The following is a 21,487-nucleotide window of genomic DNA, read 5'->3' as shown; positions in this document are numbered from 1 at the left end:
AGAGGAACATGCACGGAAAGGCAAGGAATGCAGAAGTTCGACATTTGTGCGACACCAGTGAATGATGTTTGAATTGATTGGCATCTCGGGCTTATCTGAAAAAGCATGACATCTTACATCAAATTGAAAATCAAATTTGATCAACTGGGTTTGTTATGGATGTCGATGAGAACGACAAGAAAAAGCCAGTCTCACCACTATCCATGGACAATGACAAGATAAACCACACAGGGGAGAACAGGAGAAATCAAAATATGTAACTGAATCAGGATTTTGCAATAACCTGCAAGTCAGAAGACTTCATCGACAAAAGAAGTGTGGAGGAGGAGATGAACAGAAAAATTAGCACAAGAGACACTGGGAAGCCAAGAGGAGCTGAAGGTTGAACTGAGCAGGTTGATGGTGATAGCATGCAGAGTGACGGCCCGCAGGCCGACACCGGGTGCTCCCCGCTGGGTCTTGGTACGCTCTGACAGGCAGAGAAAGACAGGTAGACCAGAGTACATGAAATCATAAAGGGCAAATCAAGTGTGGGGTATCGGTTAAAAAGACAAAAATGTGTTAGCGACAAAGGCAAAGAAAGGTACTAGGGCTTGACCAAAACAAATGTGATCCAACTAAGTGGAACATGCAGCACAAGCAAAAGAAAATGTGACATTTGACAATGGTCAGAGCCAGCGCAAAGAGCGAATTAGACTGATGAGACAAGGCAGATCTGACCATGACATGAGTAGCTGGAGCTAAATGACACAAAGCAAAACTGAATTTATTTAGTCCCAACAATGCCAACTGCAATGTGTGTTGCAAATATATTCCATCATTACCAAGGCCACTAAAACGGTCCATGAATACAGAAAACAGTCTGGATACGTGAAAATAAATGACAAATTGCTGACATACTGTATATTATCCTAGCCTCATTGTTCCACTTGACCTTTATAACTCACTCCTAAGAACAAGAACCCTAATGTTTTATCCTCAGGTTCCAATTGATCAGAGATGCACATGGAAACAGTGCATGGGCAATCCTTTGGAAAAAAGGAAGGTGGTTGATAAAAAGGTGATTAAGGTCATTGGCCCTGAGAATGTGGAGCAAAGTGACTTATATCAGGGTTAGGGATTTAATGGAACTGTCAACGTGTAATGTATTTGTGCCTCTTGTTTTCCTGATAAATTTGAAAGTACTCCAGAAGAACTGTGATCAGCTCGCCTGGGGGTCTCACTAAACAGAACAATAACTAGCTAGCACACCAGTGCCCTTTATGTGAAGTGACTCATCAGCACTGATCCAATCCTTGCGTAAATCACAGAAATGTGATCGATAGCCTCCACTAAATGATGACTCAACGTGTGTGGAAAGCCCGTCACTGATAAGTGTAGTCTATGCACCTGCATGATGGATGTTTGCAAGTGTTCTTGCCATCAGCGCTGTTTTACAGGCAGTGAATTGTGGTCACTCTGACGGACAGGCAACCTGGGGCTCAGCCAGCTGCTGGCACGCCTGGAAGCATCTGGATTCACAATGACAGCAATAAGCACCATATTGATTAAATTGTTTCATAAGGCCCAAGCACTATTGATTCGTTCTTTATTCAGAATGAGAACATTAAGAAGTACCGTATTTTCCGGACTATAAAGCTAAACTAAAAACAGCCTTATAGTCGAGTGCGCCTTATATATGGACCAAATTCCGGCCCGCGGGCCAAATGTGTTGTCTGATTGCATTAATGGTGTGCCTTTAGTCCGGTACGCTTTATATATGGACAACGTTTTAAAATGGGCCATTCATTGAAGGTGCACCTTATAGTCCGGTGGGCCTTATAGTCCGGGAAATACGGTAGTTTTTTTAAATATTGAAATTTATACTGTATATAATGTAATATTTCTTATAGAAAGTACCTTTTTTTATCACAGCAGGACAAAACAGTTCCCTTATGTCCTATTAGCATGTCAGTGGCATGCTTTTGTCACTATACCATATGGATCAATAATTGCAGACATATGTATTTCTACAGCAGTCTTTCACTTTTAGTATCATTTCTTGTCATGTTGTAATTTATCCATTTTATGCAGTGAGCCAGCCCAGCTCATATATTACTGAGCCAATGGCAAGCCCTTTTGTTGGACTGACAACCAATAACCATCTGGCCGTCTTCTCTTCTGATTGCTCGGCAGGCTGCTTGCTTTTAGTTGTGTTAGCAGAGCCTCGGGTTTTTGAAAACAAGTGACAAAACAATAAAAGCATTTTTGTGACACATCGTCAAACACAAACAGCCTTTCTCCAGCGACAAATGCACTATAAGTCAAAGTGTTCTGTTCTATTTCAATGTTTTTTTCAACCAGAAGTATGCAAACACATTGTTAGGGTTATGTAGATATTCATATAAAAAATATATTTTCAATATGACAAGTTAATACAATAAAATGGTATGTGCCTTACAAGGTGTCAGCGTTGGAGACAATAACCTGTTGCTCACCGGAGCCAAAATCACAACAGCCGTATCTGTCAGAACAACTATGTCATTGAAGCTAAGATGACTGACAAAAAAAAAAAAAGAGTAGAACTTCAAAATTAGGTCTGATTATTATTCTGGTGAAGTGTTTTGTCCCTGATATTTCAAGTTCAAATGACGGGTTGAGGTGGATGTATTGAAAGGCGCACATCTTTTTGAGGTAAATCCCGTATTTGTGGTCAATTGAAGCATTCGTTGTTTTTGTTATGTTTTTATTTAGGTTACTTGTTTCTTTTCAAGGCAGAATTATTTATTTTTATATTTAATTTGAGTTAGAAAGTAGCCTATGCTTTAATACTCAGTTGTTACCTTCTACTTTTTGGAGAATTATCCCCACTCATAGGGGTTATGTTGTGACAAAAACATTCAGGGGTATCCAGGAAAAAACTGTTCTATTCTATTCTATTCTATTCTATTATTTCATGCTAATCTCTGATTGCCAGAAAACTGGCTAATGAAACCATATTCACCCCCACAATGGAAGAAATTGAATCGCATCATAAATTGTGGAGGAAGCATTTTATCACCAAGCTTCTTGCAAACTGGTGTGAGGCATTACAACAAATACCCTCCGTGGAAACAGATGATTTACTTGATTGTGTAATTTCACACTTCATGGTCTTGCAGGCACTCCAGAAATTCAACTTTTAGTATCCAACTACCGAGATACATCTTTCATGGGTAGCATCTAATGTTTAGCGCATTCACGTTCTAATCAGGGCTTCGATCTTCTTGTTCTTCACACTGGGAGAAAGGAACTGATGTTGCTTTTCTTTTACCAAATCAGTCTGTTGTGATGTAACAAGAACGGCATAACGTAAACTAATTTATCACACCATTGTTTGTTCTTCAAGATACAATTAGTGGTCTTGGTAAATAGTTTTTCACTTGCACCTTAGGACCTCAAAGTGCTTCACGTTGAATTCATATTCACCTACTGATGACGCAGCATCAGGAGCAACTGGTTTCTGTATCTTGCTCGAGAAAACGTCAACATGGTCACACTAGCCAGAGATTGAACCTGCAAACTCTGGATTAGGAGATGACCACTCACTCCACCAGTGAGGCCAGATGATTTTTCCATCACTAACCACATCCTCCCGGCTGCCTCCCGAGTTTGACAGTTATCATATTTATAAATGAAATACGATAGCATCCACCACATGTTGGCAGAGCTCCGAATCTGTCAGTGTGTGCTCTGATAAAATCCACCAAAATCGTGTTATACTACGTGAGCTAAAATTTAGACATGGTTACAGCTTTCGTAAAGGTTAGTCCGCTTTCAGCAAACCAAAATGTCAGGTACGGGGGGGGGGGGGGGGGGGGCTTGTCAAAGGAAAGGCTGAAATGCCCAGCATGGCATAGAGTGATGAACTCGGTTCCCCAAAAAGTGCATCAACGCTTGTGTCAGCACGGAAATCAGGATTCGGCAGTTGTTACACACGGGTGCCGCTGCGCTCTACTAATGTAGAGCCCATAGTGTTCGATTTGCACTGTTTATTTCATTTACTTTGCGATTGATTGATTGATTGATTCTCAGCAGAAAGTCAGTGGAAGTTTACTGTTTGTGTGTTCCTGCGAGGCTTTTAATACTCTCTCAAATACTTTTCAGAGACTCCCACATGCAACCTTGAGAGCTGATTGCGGCGTGGATGCAAATGAATTGATTCCCGTGTAAATGAACTCATGATACAAATCTATGCTAAGTGGCGCCTGTTTAATTTTATATTGATGAATGAATGGCTTGACGAGAGCTCAGAATAATGGTTTATAATGAGATCCTCTCTAATTGCAGAAACATTGATTGACTGTTAGGGCAATCTTGCAAGGATTGTGTTGGAACAATTTCTGTTTCTGTAGAGTGGAAAGATTGTCGAGCACAGGTGACCATATAAGGCCTGCAGTACATTTCTGGCCCATTGTGCGTCTTACAATACATTTTTCTTTTCTTTTTTTTAAAGAAAACAATTGATGCAATTGTTGTGATTGATATGATTGTAGACAAACAGAAACACTGATAATTTTCAGAGGCTTTACGACACTCCCCCAAAAGTATTGGAACAGTCTCTTTATTTTTGCCGCCTGATTATATATGGGTTTGATATCAAAAGATGAATATGAGACATGAGAACAAGACTAACTTGTCCAGGGATCTGAATGTCATACACCAATTAAAAGTGTTTTGAAACAGAACATACAAATTTTAGTTGATTTGTTTGCTAGGGTTTGTCCCTGCGATCTCCTCCGTAGTTGTTAAAGTACAGTACATGTTTTACAATTCACATGGCCTAAGTGTGGAGATGTAATTGGTCAGTCTAAAATCTTCAATTTATTTCCGCTGATAAACTCTTTTTTTGTCAATTTTTTTTGGGTCATTATCTTTCTGTGTGATGAAGGATCTCCCAATAAGATTTGTCGCACCATTCATTACAGTGTCAGACTAATTAATTTTGTAGCTGACATTATCTGTTGCATTACTGAAGATTAACGAGTCCATCCCAGAGGAAGAAATGTAGTCCCAAGCCATCACATTACTTCTCTACTGAGTTTCACTGTAAAACAAAGGATTCATATTTGTAAGCGTCTGTATTTTGGGTCAAATTTCCTTTTCAATTTGGTGATGAAACCTGGATGTGGTTTCCTCTATGAAACGTTATACAAGTAAACACTGTAGGTTGTGCTATCTTCATTTTTTTTTTTTTTTTTAATGTCAAAATTATTTTTGTCACTCTGCAGTACAAAGAAATGGTCTGACTGTTGACTTTGGAGATGAGTTTAAGTTTAGTGAGCATTCCATAAGTTCTGGAAGTATTACAAGTAACATGAGCCTCATTTTATGATTAGCACATAAGCATTCTGAATGTATTCTTTGGGAATTCTGTTAGTGTTGAATGACTGCAAAATGAACTGAATTCTGACAGGACCTGAATCAAATAAATATTTTGAATCTGAAGTTCACTACTACTGTATCATTGGATGCATTTAATGCTTCAAACTTACTTTGCACATCTTGAAAATATTGTGAGTGTAGATCCACACACATACATAAATGCTAAAAGTGTTCTTTCAGTTGCATGTCAAACTTCCCCAGGGAGCATCTGTGACAGAATCCGACTCTGAACCTCCTTGCAGTGAAATCCCAGCTCTTTTCTTTCTCCCTCCTCATGGTTTTCTATTTTAGATGAAAGAGCCCTCTCCAGCCCCTCTCTCAGTTGTTCTCTTCCTCTTTTTGCTACTAAAACTGTTCTGATCTCTTATCAGCAATATCAAGAATGAACGCATTTGAGAAAAGCAGATTTTGGTTTTTCAAACTCTCAAGGGGGAGTTGTATAGGTAGAATTGTATAAGTTACAACAGTAGTGAGCCTGGTGCCATGGCGCAATAGACTCTAGATTGATTTACAGTATAAATTTGAGATCCTGCGGTACTCTAAAATATACGAATGAACATAAAACAAAAAGGTTCTGAAAGTGTATTCTCTTTTTTGGAAATTATTCTTGCCATTAAATTGTATCCAGTTGCAACGTGTGTTTATTCGTCTTAAATGAATTCATAGCTTGCAGATAAATGAAAAAACAGCTTATTCTGCTGTATTTATTGATATCTACAAGCTAGTGATGTTTGAAAGAACCAGTTTCCTTTCAAATCCAATCCTGAGAAAAATTCAAGAGGATACTGATCCAATATTGATTACATTGTGTAATACTCCTAAAGGAAGCGATACATTTAAAGTAGGGTGTTTTAAATCAAATATTGATAACGAATACATGAAGACTAATTTATTTACTTATGTAATTAGGTGGCAGTTGGACATTTCCGTTTTTTTTTAACAATTCTGAGTGACTTAAAATTGCTAGCCAATACCTAACCCCCCAAATAATTCCTCAATGTTTGTAAAGATTGCATTTTCAATTATTCACTTAATAATGAAAGTAAAAAAACAATACATAAATGTTCTTCTTCTCATATAAGATAATCTCAGTGATAATCATTATTACTCAAAGCTGAACTGAGCTATTTGTTAAAGCATCTGTTGATTTTGCTACTTATTCAATAACTCAATTAACCAAAGGACGCCTAAAAGCAACAGTGCTTTGAGACACTTCAAGCTTCACATTTAGTTCCTCTGTAAATGAAAAGTGCCTACCTACTGTTTTGAAGGAACAGCTCTGTGCCCTCCTCTTCTGTCTGCATCGTTGCCTCACCATGCATACCTTGTATTCTTTCTTTAACCTGAAGGAACAACAACAGCAAGTCATTACCATTTTTACACAAACATGACAAATCGCATCTTAGCTGTTTGGAGCTACACGAGGTCCACACATGAGTCTTGGTTATACACTGACATATTGCTAATGTACAGAGTCACATTGGAACAGAAATATTGACAAAACAGACTTGTGCACTTAAACAGATTACACACTTAACTAAGCGTAAGGTAAACTAGGCCTCAACAAATGCATCTAGTCTGGCTCAGTAGTTTTGTTCCCACTGTGATCCTATATATATTAAGGTGGGGTCGGAGCTGGCACATTCGATCTTAAATCATACAGCAAGATGGCTTGATTTATCTTATTTTGACCTAGTTTGTTTTGTGGCACTCCTGTCTGACCTTTTGACCATTCTTCCAGAGAACTTCCCATATGGCGCTTTATCCACAAAAAGTGGTCCTCAAAGCACACTCACATTCATCCACCTTTGTACACATTCATACACAAGTGGGATGCTCCTTTACTGCAAGGCAGTGCCAGGTCCACTGGGGTCAAATTAAGGTCGCTCGAGGACTCTTCGACATGATCACTAGGGTTGACGATTGAACGTAGAAACTTCGGGTTGGGAGATGAAGATTTTACCACCGAGCCATGCCGTCCAGCTGGTAAGCATGTTGCCTTGTTTACAGCTGCTGAATGGTCAATCAAGCATTTAGCTGCAAAGTAATAACACAATCTATCAGATTGACTACTGCTGTTCAAAAAAGGAGGAGCACCTTCCAACCGAGGCAAGCCCTCGATTGCAGTTCACTTGCTAACAAAAACATGCGAGACATGTCGGATGCGACACTATTTCGGTATTTGGTCTGCAGCTAGGATAAAGCCTGTCACTTCACATTTTAAATCACTTAAAGCGCTTCATCTTGGATAGACATGTCACGCCCGGTAGACATTTGAACAAAGTTCGACAACGATAAACCTGCGGTGGCACCATTATCTAACTGGCAATGAACTGTAGGCGGTAGCCATGTTTACACTGAACATGAAGGACTCGTGAGGTTAAATTTCTCCTTAACTTGACTCACTGTAGTCAACTGTGTCTAAATTACAACCTGTAATATCGTCTTGTTAAAAAGCTCAAAGCCGTTGTCAAGTCGGCTGACTCAATGAGCCAGTGGGATGGATGAGGTCACAATAGCCTGTGGAAAACAATGTCCTCGGGTGTCAATTCTACTACTGCTGCTGGCAGATTGTATCTTCAGGGAGGAAGTCAAGAGGAAAAGAAAGAAATTGTAGAGTGTGTGGAGACAACATCAGGAAGTCAGGCATGTGTATGATAGGGAATAGCCACAGAGAAAATGTGATTTTGGTTTCTGGGAACTGTCTCCAGAATAGACCAATACAATGACTTCATGTTTAAATCGAGGCATCTATAAAAGGAAACAGACATCAGTGTATGCATGTGGTAGTCTGGTTCTTTTCCCTCAATGTTCATTCTCTCTTGTAATTCAATTATGCCACAATAAAAGTAATAAAAAGAGATTAAATCCACTACTGTACAGTAACTTAAGTGACTGTTCAAAATGGACACTACATGCCTCACTGAGAAGCAAGAGAACCAAAGAAAGTTTCAATCTGCAATAATAACAAAGTTCTCTTCTGGAAATCCGATTAATATTTTTGGTGTAATTCTTCTCTTATGCAAGAGGTGCAAACATTCAAATGTTAATTCCCATGTTGTTTTGTTATTCTTGTTATTGTAAAAGTCTGTCTCTGAATATCTTTTCTTTCCGGTTTGAGGCAAAATGCAGAATCAAGGGGAATTATTGAGGATACGCGATAGATACAAAGCATAGGTTTTCTCTGAAGACTGTGGCTTACTCCCACATTAAAAAAAAACCCTGCAATATAATAATAGTGTAATAGTGAATGCGAGTGTGAATGGTTGACTGCATGTGCATATGGGATAGGCGGTTGTCGCTCCCTCATGACATTGATGATGAGAAGCAATAAAGGCAGAAGATGGAAGGATGGTCTCACATACATTTAGGCAATTTATTTGTCTTTTGATTTCAATAGAGCGACAGTGCGTACAAGAGCAGATGACAGAAACTAGCTGCATGGAAGATACATACTTGTTGTATTCTTTTGATGCCTACTCCTCCCTTCGAGAGAAGATCCTGAGAAATGTAGCTGCATATAGCAACTATTGTTATGTTTAGAGGATGGGACACCAAAGATAATATAATCATGGGGATTTTAATATGGGCAAGGCTGAGCAGATGTCACTCTTGTCATTTTCGATCATTTTCCTCTGAGGACATGATCACACCAGCCAATTAGGATACCTCGCCCTTCAGTATCTACTCGAGCCAAGAAAATGTGTGCATGTGTCAGTTTCCACATGCTGTTTACACACTCCAAAGTGATCCCCAGAAATCTACACACACTCCATACATTTCACCTTGTGGCAGTTACCTTCAGAGAGCTGCCTGAGCAAATGAAAACTATTTTGTCAGAGGCCTGTTACTCTTTAGGTCTATTGTTACAGTGAGGAAACCAACACAAAGAAAGCAGAGATGCGCTAAATGTAAACATGAAATGATACGGATGATCCGAGGTTGCCATGTCAGGGCTGCCTATGCCTCATCCTAGCATGTGCAAACAAGGCCGGAGTCACAAAACAATTTGGAATGCAGACAGGACAAGGACTCTCATTCGTAGAAACATGGATAGAACGGCATTGCACGTCTTGAAAACTATAATCCATGAAGAAATGATGGTGCTGATGAGTGGTGCAGGGAATGCATGGAGGGATGGTGGAAATTGTGTTGAAGGCTTGAAAGAGAAAGTGGTAGAAACAGCTATTTGTTAGTATACGTGTGCTGTAATGAGTGTGCTAACTTTAGTATGAAAGTCAAATCGGTCAGGTGAATATTTCAAACATCTCAATTTTACCAACAAGCCTTCCTTTGCAAACTGTGTGTGTGTGTGCACGCGTGCATTCGTGTGTGTGTTTGGGGGGCAACTATAATCTACAAGCAACACATATAACTAGTTTGTGGAAACAGAAGTTTCAATTGTCAAACATCACACCAGGGTTTCACAGTGGAACATGATCAGTTTTAAAATTTGTTTCATTACATACTTGGGCTGAAAGACAAGTTTTGGATCAAATCCAAGTCAGTGAACCCAATGTGATTTTATGCACAAAGAGAGCTCCCTTTTCAGACAGAAGGTCGAGTAGTATTCAATATTCATAACAGTAATTAAACTGTGAATATTGGCAATGTCTCTTGCTGTGTTAATTTTTCATAAATGGTCGGGTCTTGTTTTTTAAAGTCAGATCTTTCATCTTACAACAAGAACAAATGTCATAGTATAATCATAAATAATTGGTAGAGAAATAATAATTGACTCTCAAATGCATTGCAAGGCTGTTATATTGAATAAGAAAATGATTGCATCCTTCCATGCCACTAATCAAGGAAAAACGTGCATAAATTATAATTAATTTGTGGTTGTTCTGTGTTTGTCAACTTGAAATGTATTTAGCACCACTTACAACTATTTGGTGTCTAATGAGACTCTGCAGCAGGGGTAACTATACAATTTACATTGAGGCTTGCTGCCTGACTATACGAAACAATGTTTTGAAAACAGTACATTGTAACGAGAATGAGGGGAGACGTTGTTTATTTACAATGAAACACAGCTACGGTATGGCCGTACTGACGCCAAAACACAAACAGCTTGCTCAATTGACGCAATCTCGGAAATACGACCACTCAAAGTAACAGAATATTACACGCCACCACTTCTCAACAGCAACAAATACAAATGAAACATTACAATATACTATGTAAGAGTGCTAAAAAAAATACGGTTCTCCTAATCTTTCCGATTTTTTTTTTAACCATTTTGTTGGTTGTGTCAGCTCATCAGCAAACTCTGAAGAAGCTTGAAAACAAGCCTGATCATTTCAACGAGGTGTGTTATTCCTTTAATTGGGTGCTTGACTCAATCCATTTTCCTATTGTGTAATTGCTCATTCCGTTTTTTTCTCATTTTGGCCTTGGATCTAATTAAGCTTGTCCCAGGTCAAAAGCAGCCTTAGTGAGGTAAAAGACTTTGTTTCTTTGTGAAGCTTAACTGAACGGAGAACATCCTTGGAGGCATTATTGGGGGTCAAACTCTTACTGTGATATCTGAACACAATGAACTCTTGCTGGCCTTGCTCACACCGGGAAACAAGCCGTTCCCTAAGGCCATTCCCATTAACAAAATTGAAAAATCCAACTATTAATGCGTGTCTGTGATTATTTGTGATTGATTTGGCTTGTTTTATTTTTTTCCTACAGTAGTAATTCAAAATGGTCAGATCCCTTGTGATTTTGTTGTTATGACCATACGACTAAGGATGAATGTGAAATATTAGTGTGCCATGTAAGATCATCAGAGGTGATGCAAAAAAGTATTCAATTTCACTTAATTTGTCAGAAAATTATGTATTTACAAATACTGTAAATTGTCGGTGCACCTTCTATATCACATTGTGGGAAGTTTAATATTTTTTTCAACATCTATAATATTGGCCAATCAACACGTGGGTGTTTTTTCTTCAATTTTTGACCAATCCCGTTAAAAATGACTTGCACTCTTTGAAAATGCAATGATAATGGTTGCACAAATATGCTTTTTTGGGTGTCTTCTGAAAAAGAGGTGGTGAATTTGGACGTAAAGCATTTCGTCGTCCTGTGAATATTTCACCATTGCGTTCAAATAAATACATACTGAATACATTTATGAACTAAACTATTAATTCAAGATAGCGCCTTTAGTAATCGTCCTTATCTGTAATTTGTAATTAATTAATCTGACAATGGCACTCCTTCCCTATCACTCATGATGCTGTAGTTTATTGCCGTATACACACACACATCATTAGAAAATTGAAATGTGTGGGAACAGCCTTTTAATGATCAGGAAAGGAAGGTGACACTAGGGTCAGAAAGCATGGTTAATGCTCCTCCATAACACACTCACACACACACACACAGACACATACGCACGTTGTAGAAAAATTATGTGTCTTTAATTAATGGAGAAATCTCATACCACACTTGCTGCATATGCACACGTACATAAACATACCACACATCCAAAATCAAAGTGTGCTGGTTTAATTAGTTTTAATCTTATCTCCAGGATGGACAGCTACTCTGTAGTCTTGGAGGGCGCCTAATTTCATGACAACCATAATCAAAGCATTTACAATTTTTTCCACATTGCAGAGTTCAAGGCTTGACAGTCTGTCTCTGTGCCGCAGCAGAGACGACTGACATCTCTGTCGATTGATTGCACAATCCATGGATCCAAGTGTGCTTGTGACCAAATGAGATAAGGAGATGGTGACTTCTGTGCTTGACTAATAGCTGAGTTAATAAGTGCTTGCTGAATCCAAATAAGAAATACTGAAGTCATGACAAGTGTGAAAATCACTTACACTAACGCCTCTACAAATTAGACTGATTTGCTTAAAACGGCAGGTCTGAATATTATGATAGGGAGAGCCAAGTATTGCCTGGTGCATAATATATTTGCTGACAGTAATCTGATTTTCTCTTCTGTTTGAGCTGATGTGACGTATTCCAGTGGTAGGAGGATGAAAGGAATAACAACTCTGATTTAAGCTGCCAAACTGGCACATTTTGAGTGTGTATCTATGTCTCGGCTTTGGTCACTTTCCAAAATACGGAGGGAGATCATATCTGGCTTGAGGCAACGGCCATTTTACATCCTCCTCCATCTCCTCCTTTCCAATCCCTGACTTTGTTTTTCTTTCTCTTTCCTAACATTTTGAGGGCCAGTTAACAGCTCCAATGGCTGTGTAATCTATGCACTTATTTGCAAGAGTGACACTTCAGGAAAGAAAAGCAGCTTACGAACATATGCGAGTATATATCGACGCTTGCAGCTCATCGTCGATGGTCTGTCAGGTTTGATAATAACTTGGGGCCTGGAGGTGCAGTGGCCCCGAATACTTTGTCACAGTCTTGCAACTCTGCAAACCTCATCGCCAGCAAAGCACTGCTGCCTTCGCTGATAATGAGCTCAGTGTCCTCACAGACACTCTAGTGTGGACGGGTGCCAGATTCCCATGAGGTGTTGAGCAACACATGACATCGACAAAACTCGAGCTTAGTTCCTGAGCACACATTGCCAATAAGTAATAAACAGGCATTCACTTCAATGTGATTAAATGAAAATAATGATGCCCAACGGGTAGACTTGACGCCACACAGACATCGAATTAGCACATCAAAGAATGAGACAGATAGAGGACATTTCAACGGAAAAGTCAACTGGGTTATTAGCAAAGTTTTCATGGTGGGTCGGTGATAACACAAATTACGAAAATTGCTGCCAAACTATTGAATATATAGCAGAGCAAAATCCATAGCCATTAATATGCATCCATTAGTCTTGCATGGCCAAGCTTCAAAAAGACACATTTCCCCCATAAATGTGCTGTTTCAAAACCCAATGTGACAGGCAGACATATTTAGATAATAGTTTCGACAAAGCCATTAGCGTTTGAAAGCTCTTCTGTCTTTGCCAAGTGCCAACATCTGTTCTTCAGCTCAGGCGGCTTCGGCCAACGCTATAAAACGCCCACCCTTTCTCCTGCCTCTCAATGGGTAGCTGTGCACTTATCGGGGTGTGGAGTCAAGTGATACGTGAGGCAGGGATAACTGACTGCCCTTCAAATTTTTGTCTGTCCATGCAGTACAATCAGTGTTGCTCATCTTGACTGATTAGGGTCTTATAAAGACATTATCTTGTTCATATATCTTCCAGATGATTATGATAATCACTAATCCTCAAATTCATCGTAATCTCACAATCAAGAATACACAGTGCTGACATACTCTGGCAGGCTTGTTTGAGTATGCTGATACTCAGCATTAAAACATACATTCAGGAGTACTGTAAAAGAGATATGAACAGTACAGCGGCTCAGAAGATGAATGAATGAATGTTTTCAAAGGGGCATTAGCTGCTTTATAGGATAGTACTCATCATGGGGGGTAATACGTCACAGTCACCTTTTCACATTCATTTCTCATCTGATGCTGATATTCTCTCTTGTCCCCAGGGGAGATCTGTGCGTTCAACATCCATGGGTTGGAGGCTCCATTCAAGGCAGTGGTGCTGAACGGTACATCCGGGGAGGGCCAACTGAGGGCTCGTTCCCTGGTGGACTGCGAACGGCAGAAGGAGTACACCTTCATCGTTCAAGCTCATGACTGTGGTTCAGGCCCAGGGGGCACAGAGGGCAAGAAGTCCCACAAGTAAGTAAAAGAGTTGAGAGTAATGTATGGTTTACATGGAGATCATTTTAACAGCTCTGCCTCGACTTTTACATAGATTTTTAGACAGGCACACACTCAGCATTTAATAGATTACCGTACAAAAGGAACATTGAGGCTACACTCTGGTATATCTGTCATTGTTTATTTTATTACATTTTTAATGTATGGTCGGTATTAATGTAATTCGCTAACGTGACTCATACTGGCCGTAGGGGTTTATTTCCTGGAGTGAATGCGAGTGTCATTTATACACTGTAGTATGCGTTGTGAGACTTGCAATCAGACCAGGCACACTGTGACCCTGAAAACAATAAGCAGTATAAATAATGATAAGCAAAGAAAATGTAATCTAATGATTTCTATATTAAATATACTGGATATCCTTAGTAGGTCGGATTTGTGCACACATTTCAAAAATCTTAAACAAATGTTCAGAATATTGTGATGCGTAACAATCAAGGCCAGACAATACACAGGTTGCGTCATATCCACCTTTTTTTTTATGTGCTAATAGCAAATTGTATGAACACTCAGTGTTCCAGTAAATGAAATGTCACTGTGATGCCCTTTGTGCTTTTTCTACACTAATTAATTTGCAAAAGTACTCACAATATAAATGGGAAAACAAAATCTACAGCCATTATTTAGTCAATCCCATTCTCTCTCTCATAAATAATGGGGCAAAGATTAAGATAATGTAGATGAATGTATACATGCCTAAAAACAAAGTTTCAAAATTGATTAAAGCTTGCTCTCAGACTCCTTCAACTTGGACAAAATATAAGAAAGAAAGAAATGAGTGAAAGAGAAAAGAAGAGCCACTACTTTCTGAAAGTTTTAAAATGACTGAGTATTTAGTTCTTTGCAATGGTGTGACGTTCCAAGGCTTCATATTTTCACATCTTGGTCACTAAAATATTAAACACGTTTCCTCAATCAATTGGAAAAAATACAGCCAGTAGTTTGATTTGTGTGTGCGTGCATGTGTGTGTGTGAAATGTTATGGGGAGAATTCCGTTTGACTGAAAGATTTTCTTTTTTGATTCAGACAGCTTTGTGAGGAAGTTTGCGAATCTTTGACATCAATCTGGGGAGTGTTCTTATGATGTTGTCTATTGTTGTCTTCTCTGGCAAATATTCACTTTGTTCAAAAGGTGGACAACAGAAATGAAGTAATGTCCACTTTGAGGGACAAGTGGGCTGAAGACCACCTTACGATTTGAAATTTTCCTCAATCCTTTTTTGCTCTACTTGCCACGTGTCTGCTGCTCTACGTCTCTTTCCCTTTGTTCTTCTTTGTGGCTGGATACAGCTGTCTGAGTCTGTCCTCCATCGCTGTCTCTGCCATAGTTGCCAATACATTAATATTTAATATGACCACCTCCGTGATAACAAAGGACTACTCCCTCCTTCTTGTGTGGTCTATATACATTTATCTCATGGTGTGGCTGACAAAAATATTTGTAGCGTTTCCCCTCTTAAATGCAATGATACAATTTGATCGCTTGTGTCTAGCACATGCCATCCCACTAACACAGGATTCTCAAGAACCCATAAGGCAGACACGTCCAGGTTTGTTTCTTGACGGCTGCTGTCCTCCATATTTAAGATGTCTCCGTCCGCTAACACACCTGATACAAACACTCAGCTCAACAGCTTACCCTTAAAAAGCTTAATAATGATCTTAAAAAATGTGTTGAATCAGGGAGACATGCAAAACATGCAAGACAGTTGCTCCCGAGAACCGGGTTTGGACACCACCCCGCCATAACGGGATAGAACTGGGTTAGTTCTTCTCAGCAAATGTGCAGGAGACAGTCTTATCCCAAATAAATTCAATATAACAATCATGATCATCGGTGACACTTGCTGGCCAATCCATCTGCCAGAGAGGCTAATTAGCCCACCTAGCAATTATCTGAAGGGCAATTATGGAGTCATGCATGTACACTCCCAGATACTTTCAGTATCAATTCATCAATTTTCTGAACTGCTTATCCTCACGAGGGTCACGAGTATGCTGGAGCCTATCCCATCTGATTTTGGGACCCTCTAGATTGGTTCCCAGGCAATCACTTTCAGACTATCATTATTCTAAAAATATTGTAGTAAACTGGAAAACAGCAGTGGTAGAAATGCACTAAAGACGTGGTCGGAAATACGAAAAACATTGACAGAGTACGACTACATCACGCATGTCATTTCATAGTGGAGATGTCACCAATATTACAGAATTACTTTGTATTTGAAGCCGTGTCCCACTAGATGCCACTGTATTTATTACAGAGTTGATTTGACTCACAATCCTTCCACCACAGCCTTTATTAACCTAAAATTGGAATAACGGCAATTTTTAATATTCTGTCTGTCTTTGTATAATCTATATCGTTACATGTTTTGGTTGATTAGGTTCCTCGTTTGTTATGCAACTCCATGTTATGCCTCTTTGAGGGCACTTTGTTAAATTGCTGAATTCAAAAGCAGTGATATTTTAACATAAGCCGTCATGATAAATTTGGCTGGGAAGCTCCACTCCTGCAAAACTATTGGGAACTTAATTATCGTTATAGAATCTCTGACAATAATTTAAATGGAACCTCATTCTGTCAAAACTTGTTAGTTGAAGTGATAACTATTTATCAACAATAAAATACCTCATGCATAAGCATGTTTATTGTCAAGCAATGCAATGTAATAGCAAGATTTGGTCTTTGTGTTTTAATTATGAATATGGGCCTGCAGGAAGTGAGCCATCTGTATTGTGCTTCTTCTCATTAGACACACAAAGTGACATCAGTTTCATTGTCACATTTAAAATGCAATTGCATATTGCAATAGATCAGCAGATGTTTGAAAATGTTCAACGATGTGGGGAAGACATATGTAAATGCAAAAAAAAAACCCCAAAAGTTCTTACCGCTGTAAGATTTTTTTTTTTCCCAGGAGGAGGTTTAGTAAGATGTTTTCACAAGTGAAAGAATAACACACACTGAGCTGTAGATTGGAAAAAGAGGTACCAGAGAACTGAATTTTTCAGGGAGGATTTAGACTATTGGACCGAATGACATTTAAAAAAAAAAATCTCAATACCTATACTTATCCCTCAATTTAAACATTCTTCTTCATTGCACCATGTTTCCTGCATAAGAAGATGAATTGTGTGCTCAAGCCCAAGACAACCTGAGTTAACTGGAACTGTAAATACAGTATGTCAAAACAAATAAAAATACGTAGACATCAGGTCAAAGTGGATTGAACAAGAACAACATTTGTTCAAGGAGCTGAAATACTAAAGGTGGGAGGTGTGGCAGAGGGCTTTGCTTTTGCATCCTGTAGACTGCACTGCCAACCTTATTGGAGCTGAAGCAAGGATAACTTCAGAGTGCTTCCTGCACATATTCCAAACCATGCATCACATTTAATGCCAATTATGTTCCTCATTATCTGGTACACAAGAGTGCAACACAAAACTTGACTTTGACACTGACATCATTGACATTACGTTCAAGACTTCAACCACAAACTATCAAATACATCTTTTATTCCATCTGTCAAAAGATAGAATAAAATTGCTAGTCTTTATACAATGCGCCCACAACCTGCCAGTTCCTATAACTATCATACTGTATAGTCAGCATTGCTTTATATGTATATCATATATATTCGTGTGCTGGCTTTAGCGTAAGAATAAAACGAATTTCTAGTAACAATTCCCGTACACACTAATGTGATATCAATCAAATAGATGTGAAATTAGAAAATGTTTAACTAGGGATGTCATCAAGTAGTCTAATTAAATATTGAATGACCTACTTGAGTATTCTCATTGCAACTTTTTTTTTTTTTAAATAAAATTATCATTCACAGGCAACTGATGATGTGTCGTGCATGTGTATACAGCAGAATGAAAACCATGCTCAGTCTTTCAACCGTGTTATCCTTTGCTGGCCTGGATTATAGTTGCTCATGTTTGTTGAGATATTTATGACTTATTATAACAGTTAATTTACTTGCGCTGCCTCAATGACAATTCCATTTTGTTACTTGAAATATGTATCATCCTCAGCCTCCAAGTACATCATTCTTGCTCTTGCCTTGCAAAGTTGATGTTAACAAGTTCAAAAATTGATTTTTTGATCTTCTCTTTTCTGCTAGGTGTGGCTAAAAAAGATAAAAGCTCTACGAAAGCATTTTATTTTTTATTTTGCTGGCTTGCAGTAAACAATCACACATTTTCATATACATTGTTCTTATAAAAGCACTTGGTACCCAAAGCAATCAATGCCCAAGCTTCCATTATTTAGCACATTTATTTAAGTGCAATGCCAACGACGGTGACAGCTCACAAATAAGGATTTGAGTGAATATTGCTCTGTATTAATCTTTTTGTCTTCCGTTTCTGCTGCTTTCGGGACTAATCCAAGATTCAAAATGTTTTGCTATCAGTGAAAATGAAACGGTAGTACTGGGCTATGGTCAAAGTAAAAATATATATTTTTTTACTTTCACCATAGCTCAGTACTACCGTTTTATTTTTACTGATAGCAAAACATCTTGTATAATCCACCAGTCGTGACAAAAAAAAAGAAGCTTTTTTTTTCAAAATATAGGGTTCTATTTTCATAGATAGGATGTGTACTCTGCGTAAAAAACGTTCTTAGTATTTTGGTGGACCAAGGGCATTTTCTTTTCTCCGTACACTAATTTTCCTCTTCCATTAGCCGGCAAACAAGCTGTGATGGTGCAAACACCCATTTCTACCTGCACATGTCGACGAAAATACAAAAAGAAAGAAAACTTCACCCAGTTCAACCAAGCCACACTTTCGCCGGGCACCATAATAGGGGCGCACTGCATTCTTTGTGAACAACTCATCTAAGCAGTTAAGTTAAAATCCATTTCCTTCATCTGTTGTTTGCAGGGCGGTGGTCCATATTCAAGTCAACGATGTCAATGAATTTGCTCCAGTGTTCCGGCAGCCCGAGTATCAAGCTGCAGTGACAGAAGGCAAGATTTATGACAGCATCCTCCAAGTGGAAGCCACAGATCAGGACTGTTCCCCTCAATACAGCCAAATTTGTAACTACCAGATTACTACAACTAACACACCCTTCGCTATAGACCGCAATGGTAAGTTGTCATCAGAATAATATCACATCTGCTGTTTTGTAACTTTAATGTTCACTCAAAAGACAAATTTATGGACAATATTTGAGAGTAAAGAAATCGTCCTTTTGCGAACATTGTAAAAGTCTCTGACATTTCACATCAGCTTATGAAAAATGGGAGCATAAAATATTGAAATAATATTCATATGATCCTTTATGACACTTAAAATATGTAATATAGCCAAAACATAGTCAGTAAATAAATACTTATTGTGTTTTGATTTTGTTTACAGTAATCAAAATGTCATTCTCCAGAAAAGACCCCTACAAAGAATTTATATTTACTGGTGATTTAACATAAAAGAACATTAAAGTATAACTGCCAATAGATTGCTAAGTACAAAGAAACTCTTCTTGGAAAATAACCTTTTTAGTGTAGTACTTATATTTGTGTATTTTCAGTCTTTATTGCAAGTTACTAAGTGTTGCCGTCTTTGTTGTGGTGGTGTAATAAAATGTGTGAAGGTTTGAGTCAGGGTTCATATTGAGCTGTTAATGATGCAGGAGGAGGCTCTTTTTTTCTCCATTTTAGGAGGCCTTGTTCAGCCACTGACTGCTTAGGAAAGCCTCTCAGAGCTCTTGAACTCAAAAGCACTTCAGTGAAAAAAGAAAGAGGATGGAGGGCGGAGGCAGTGTAGTAGCAGTGAGTGCCAAAGAAATCAACACTGACCTTTAGCAGGGGATGAATACAAATAGGTCTGAAAAATGCCCCCTTGTATTCTTTTCTTTTCCTTCTGTCTATAGGGTTCAAAGCAAAACAAAGAATTGATTCTACTAGTGCGTGACATGACACACCCGATCATTTGTTTCACAAATCCATGAAGGAAAGAGTGGATAGGAACAGTTTGCAAAAGGCCAAAGGCTGAAAATCCAGAAGGTGATTGGAATATATTTCCATTGTTACCACGCCTTAGAGTGGCTCATCATATCAATGAGAAGACTTCACATTTTAGAATATACACTGCAGTCACTCCGCTTCTCCTCTGTTGTGGTTGATGGTTGAGTTATGTATACCGTATTTTCCGGACTATAAGGCGCACCTAAAAACCTAAAATTTTCTCAAAAGCCGACAGTGCTCCTTATAGTCCGGTGTGCCTTATATATGGACCAAATTCCTAAATTTAAACTGGCCCAAAGCATTGTGTCATGAAATCAATCATAAGTGGCCCGCTGCAGACTATGAATCATGACTCAAAAAGACTATGGATCATTTTTTTTGTGATTATAAAATAATTTGTTGCGTCTGAAGTTGAAATAAAAAAGAAAATGGAGAATGATTTGATTTGGATTAAAAATCTGACATGATGCATTAATGGTGCGCTTTATAGTCCGGTGCGCCTTATATAAGGACAACGTTTTCAAATGGGTCGTTCATTGAAGGTGCGCCTTATCGTCCGGTGCGCCTTATAGTCCGGAAAATACGGTATATGTCCCAATGATCATATTTTGTTTTTGGACTTCTGTGCTCCACACCGATTTTCCATGACGAACATTCAAGCCAAATCTATGGTGTAGGAGGAGTTTGGTGAGGCTATGGAGAATAATTTCTGGATAGTTTCAAGGAAATTTTAGTCTATCCATTTAACGTCTGAGGAGCAGGAAGCAGTGCACCATCAGAACTTTGTTAATTGAAGATGCATTGACTACAGGTCAGGTGAATGTTTCAAACACCTCCTCAATTTCACAAACAAGACTTTCTTTGCAGTGTGCGTGTGTGCGTGCGTGTGTGTGTGTTGAGAGAGCGAAGGAGCACGAGAAAAAAAAGTAGTAATTTACTGGATGGCCACCCTTTCTTGTACTCACAACAAGCACTAACTATTGACATGGATTAGTTGCTGTTGTAATTGAAAGAGGTTGGCTGACATCCTCCATCTTGCTGAATATATGTGATCTAGTCCAGTTGTAGGGGGTTGGGACATTGTATGTACCCTACGGTATAGTCCCTCCTTTCAAAGATCTCCAGTAATGTCTTAGGGTCATTTTATTAGTGTTTCAGTTGTGTATTTAGCGTTTGGCTTTCTTGAACCATTGAACTAGGGTAGAGCAGGAATTTTTCATTTGTGTCTATATTTCAAAATATAATAGAACAGACTATTTCTTTTATGAGTATTGATCTGCATTGGGGATTTTTGCTTTTGCAGAAGTTTTGTGGATTCTTTAGAGGTCATACGTAGGTGATACTCTAAAACTGTCTATTTGAATATGCATTGTCGTTCTAA

General features: G+C 38.7%; 1 protein-coding gene and 1 long non-coding RNA gene across 2 annotated transcripts in view; one reads left to right on the top strand and one right to left on the bottom strand.

Moving 5' to 3' along the window:
- The window catches only part of LOC133155591 (calsyntenin-2-like), a 135,865-nt gene that overhangs the window by 66,830 nt on the left and 47,548 nt on the right, over nucleotides 1–21,487 (top strand). The window contains exons 3-4 of the mRNA XM_061281034.1: nucleotides 13,884–14,079; nucleotides 19,022–19,230. Of these exons, the coding sequence (XP_061137018.1) occupies nucleotides 13,884–14,079; nucleotides 19,022–19,230 (405 nt within the window). The remainder of the gene's footprint in view (nucleotides 1–13,883; nucleotides 14,080–19,021; nucleotides 19,231–21,487) is intronic.
- The window catches only part of LOC133155592 (uncharacterized), a 59,821-nt gene continuing 44,961 nt past the window's right edge, over nucleotides 6,628–21,487 (bottom strand). Inside the window, exon 3 of the long non-coding RNA XR_009714700.1 lies at nucleotides 6,628–6,746. This is a non-coding gene — a long non-coding RNA (uncharacterized LOC133155592). The remainder of the gene's footprint in view (nucleotides 6,747–21,487) is intronic.

Source organism: Syngnathus typhle, linkage group LG6 (assembly GCF_033458585.1).
Source record: "Syngnathus typhle isolate RoL2023-S1 ecotype Sweden linkage group LG6, RoL_Styp_1.0, whole genome shotgun sequence".
In the NCBI taxonomy this organism is placed as follows: Eukaryota; Metazoa; Chordata; class Actinopteri; order Syngnathiformes; family Syngnathidae; genus Syngnathus; species Syngnathus typhle.
This window is presented reverse-complemented; position numbering and strand designations above follow the sequence as displayed.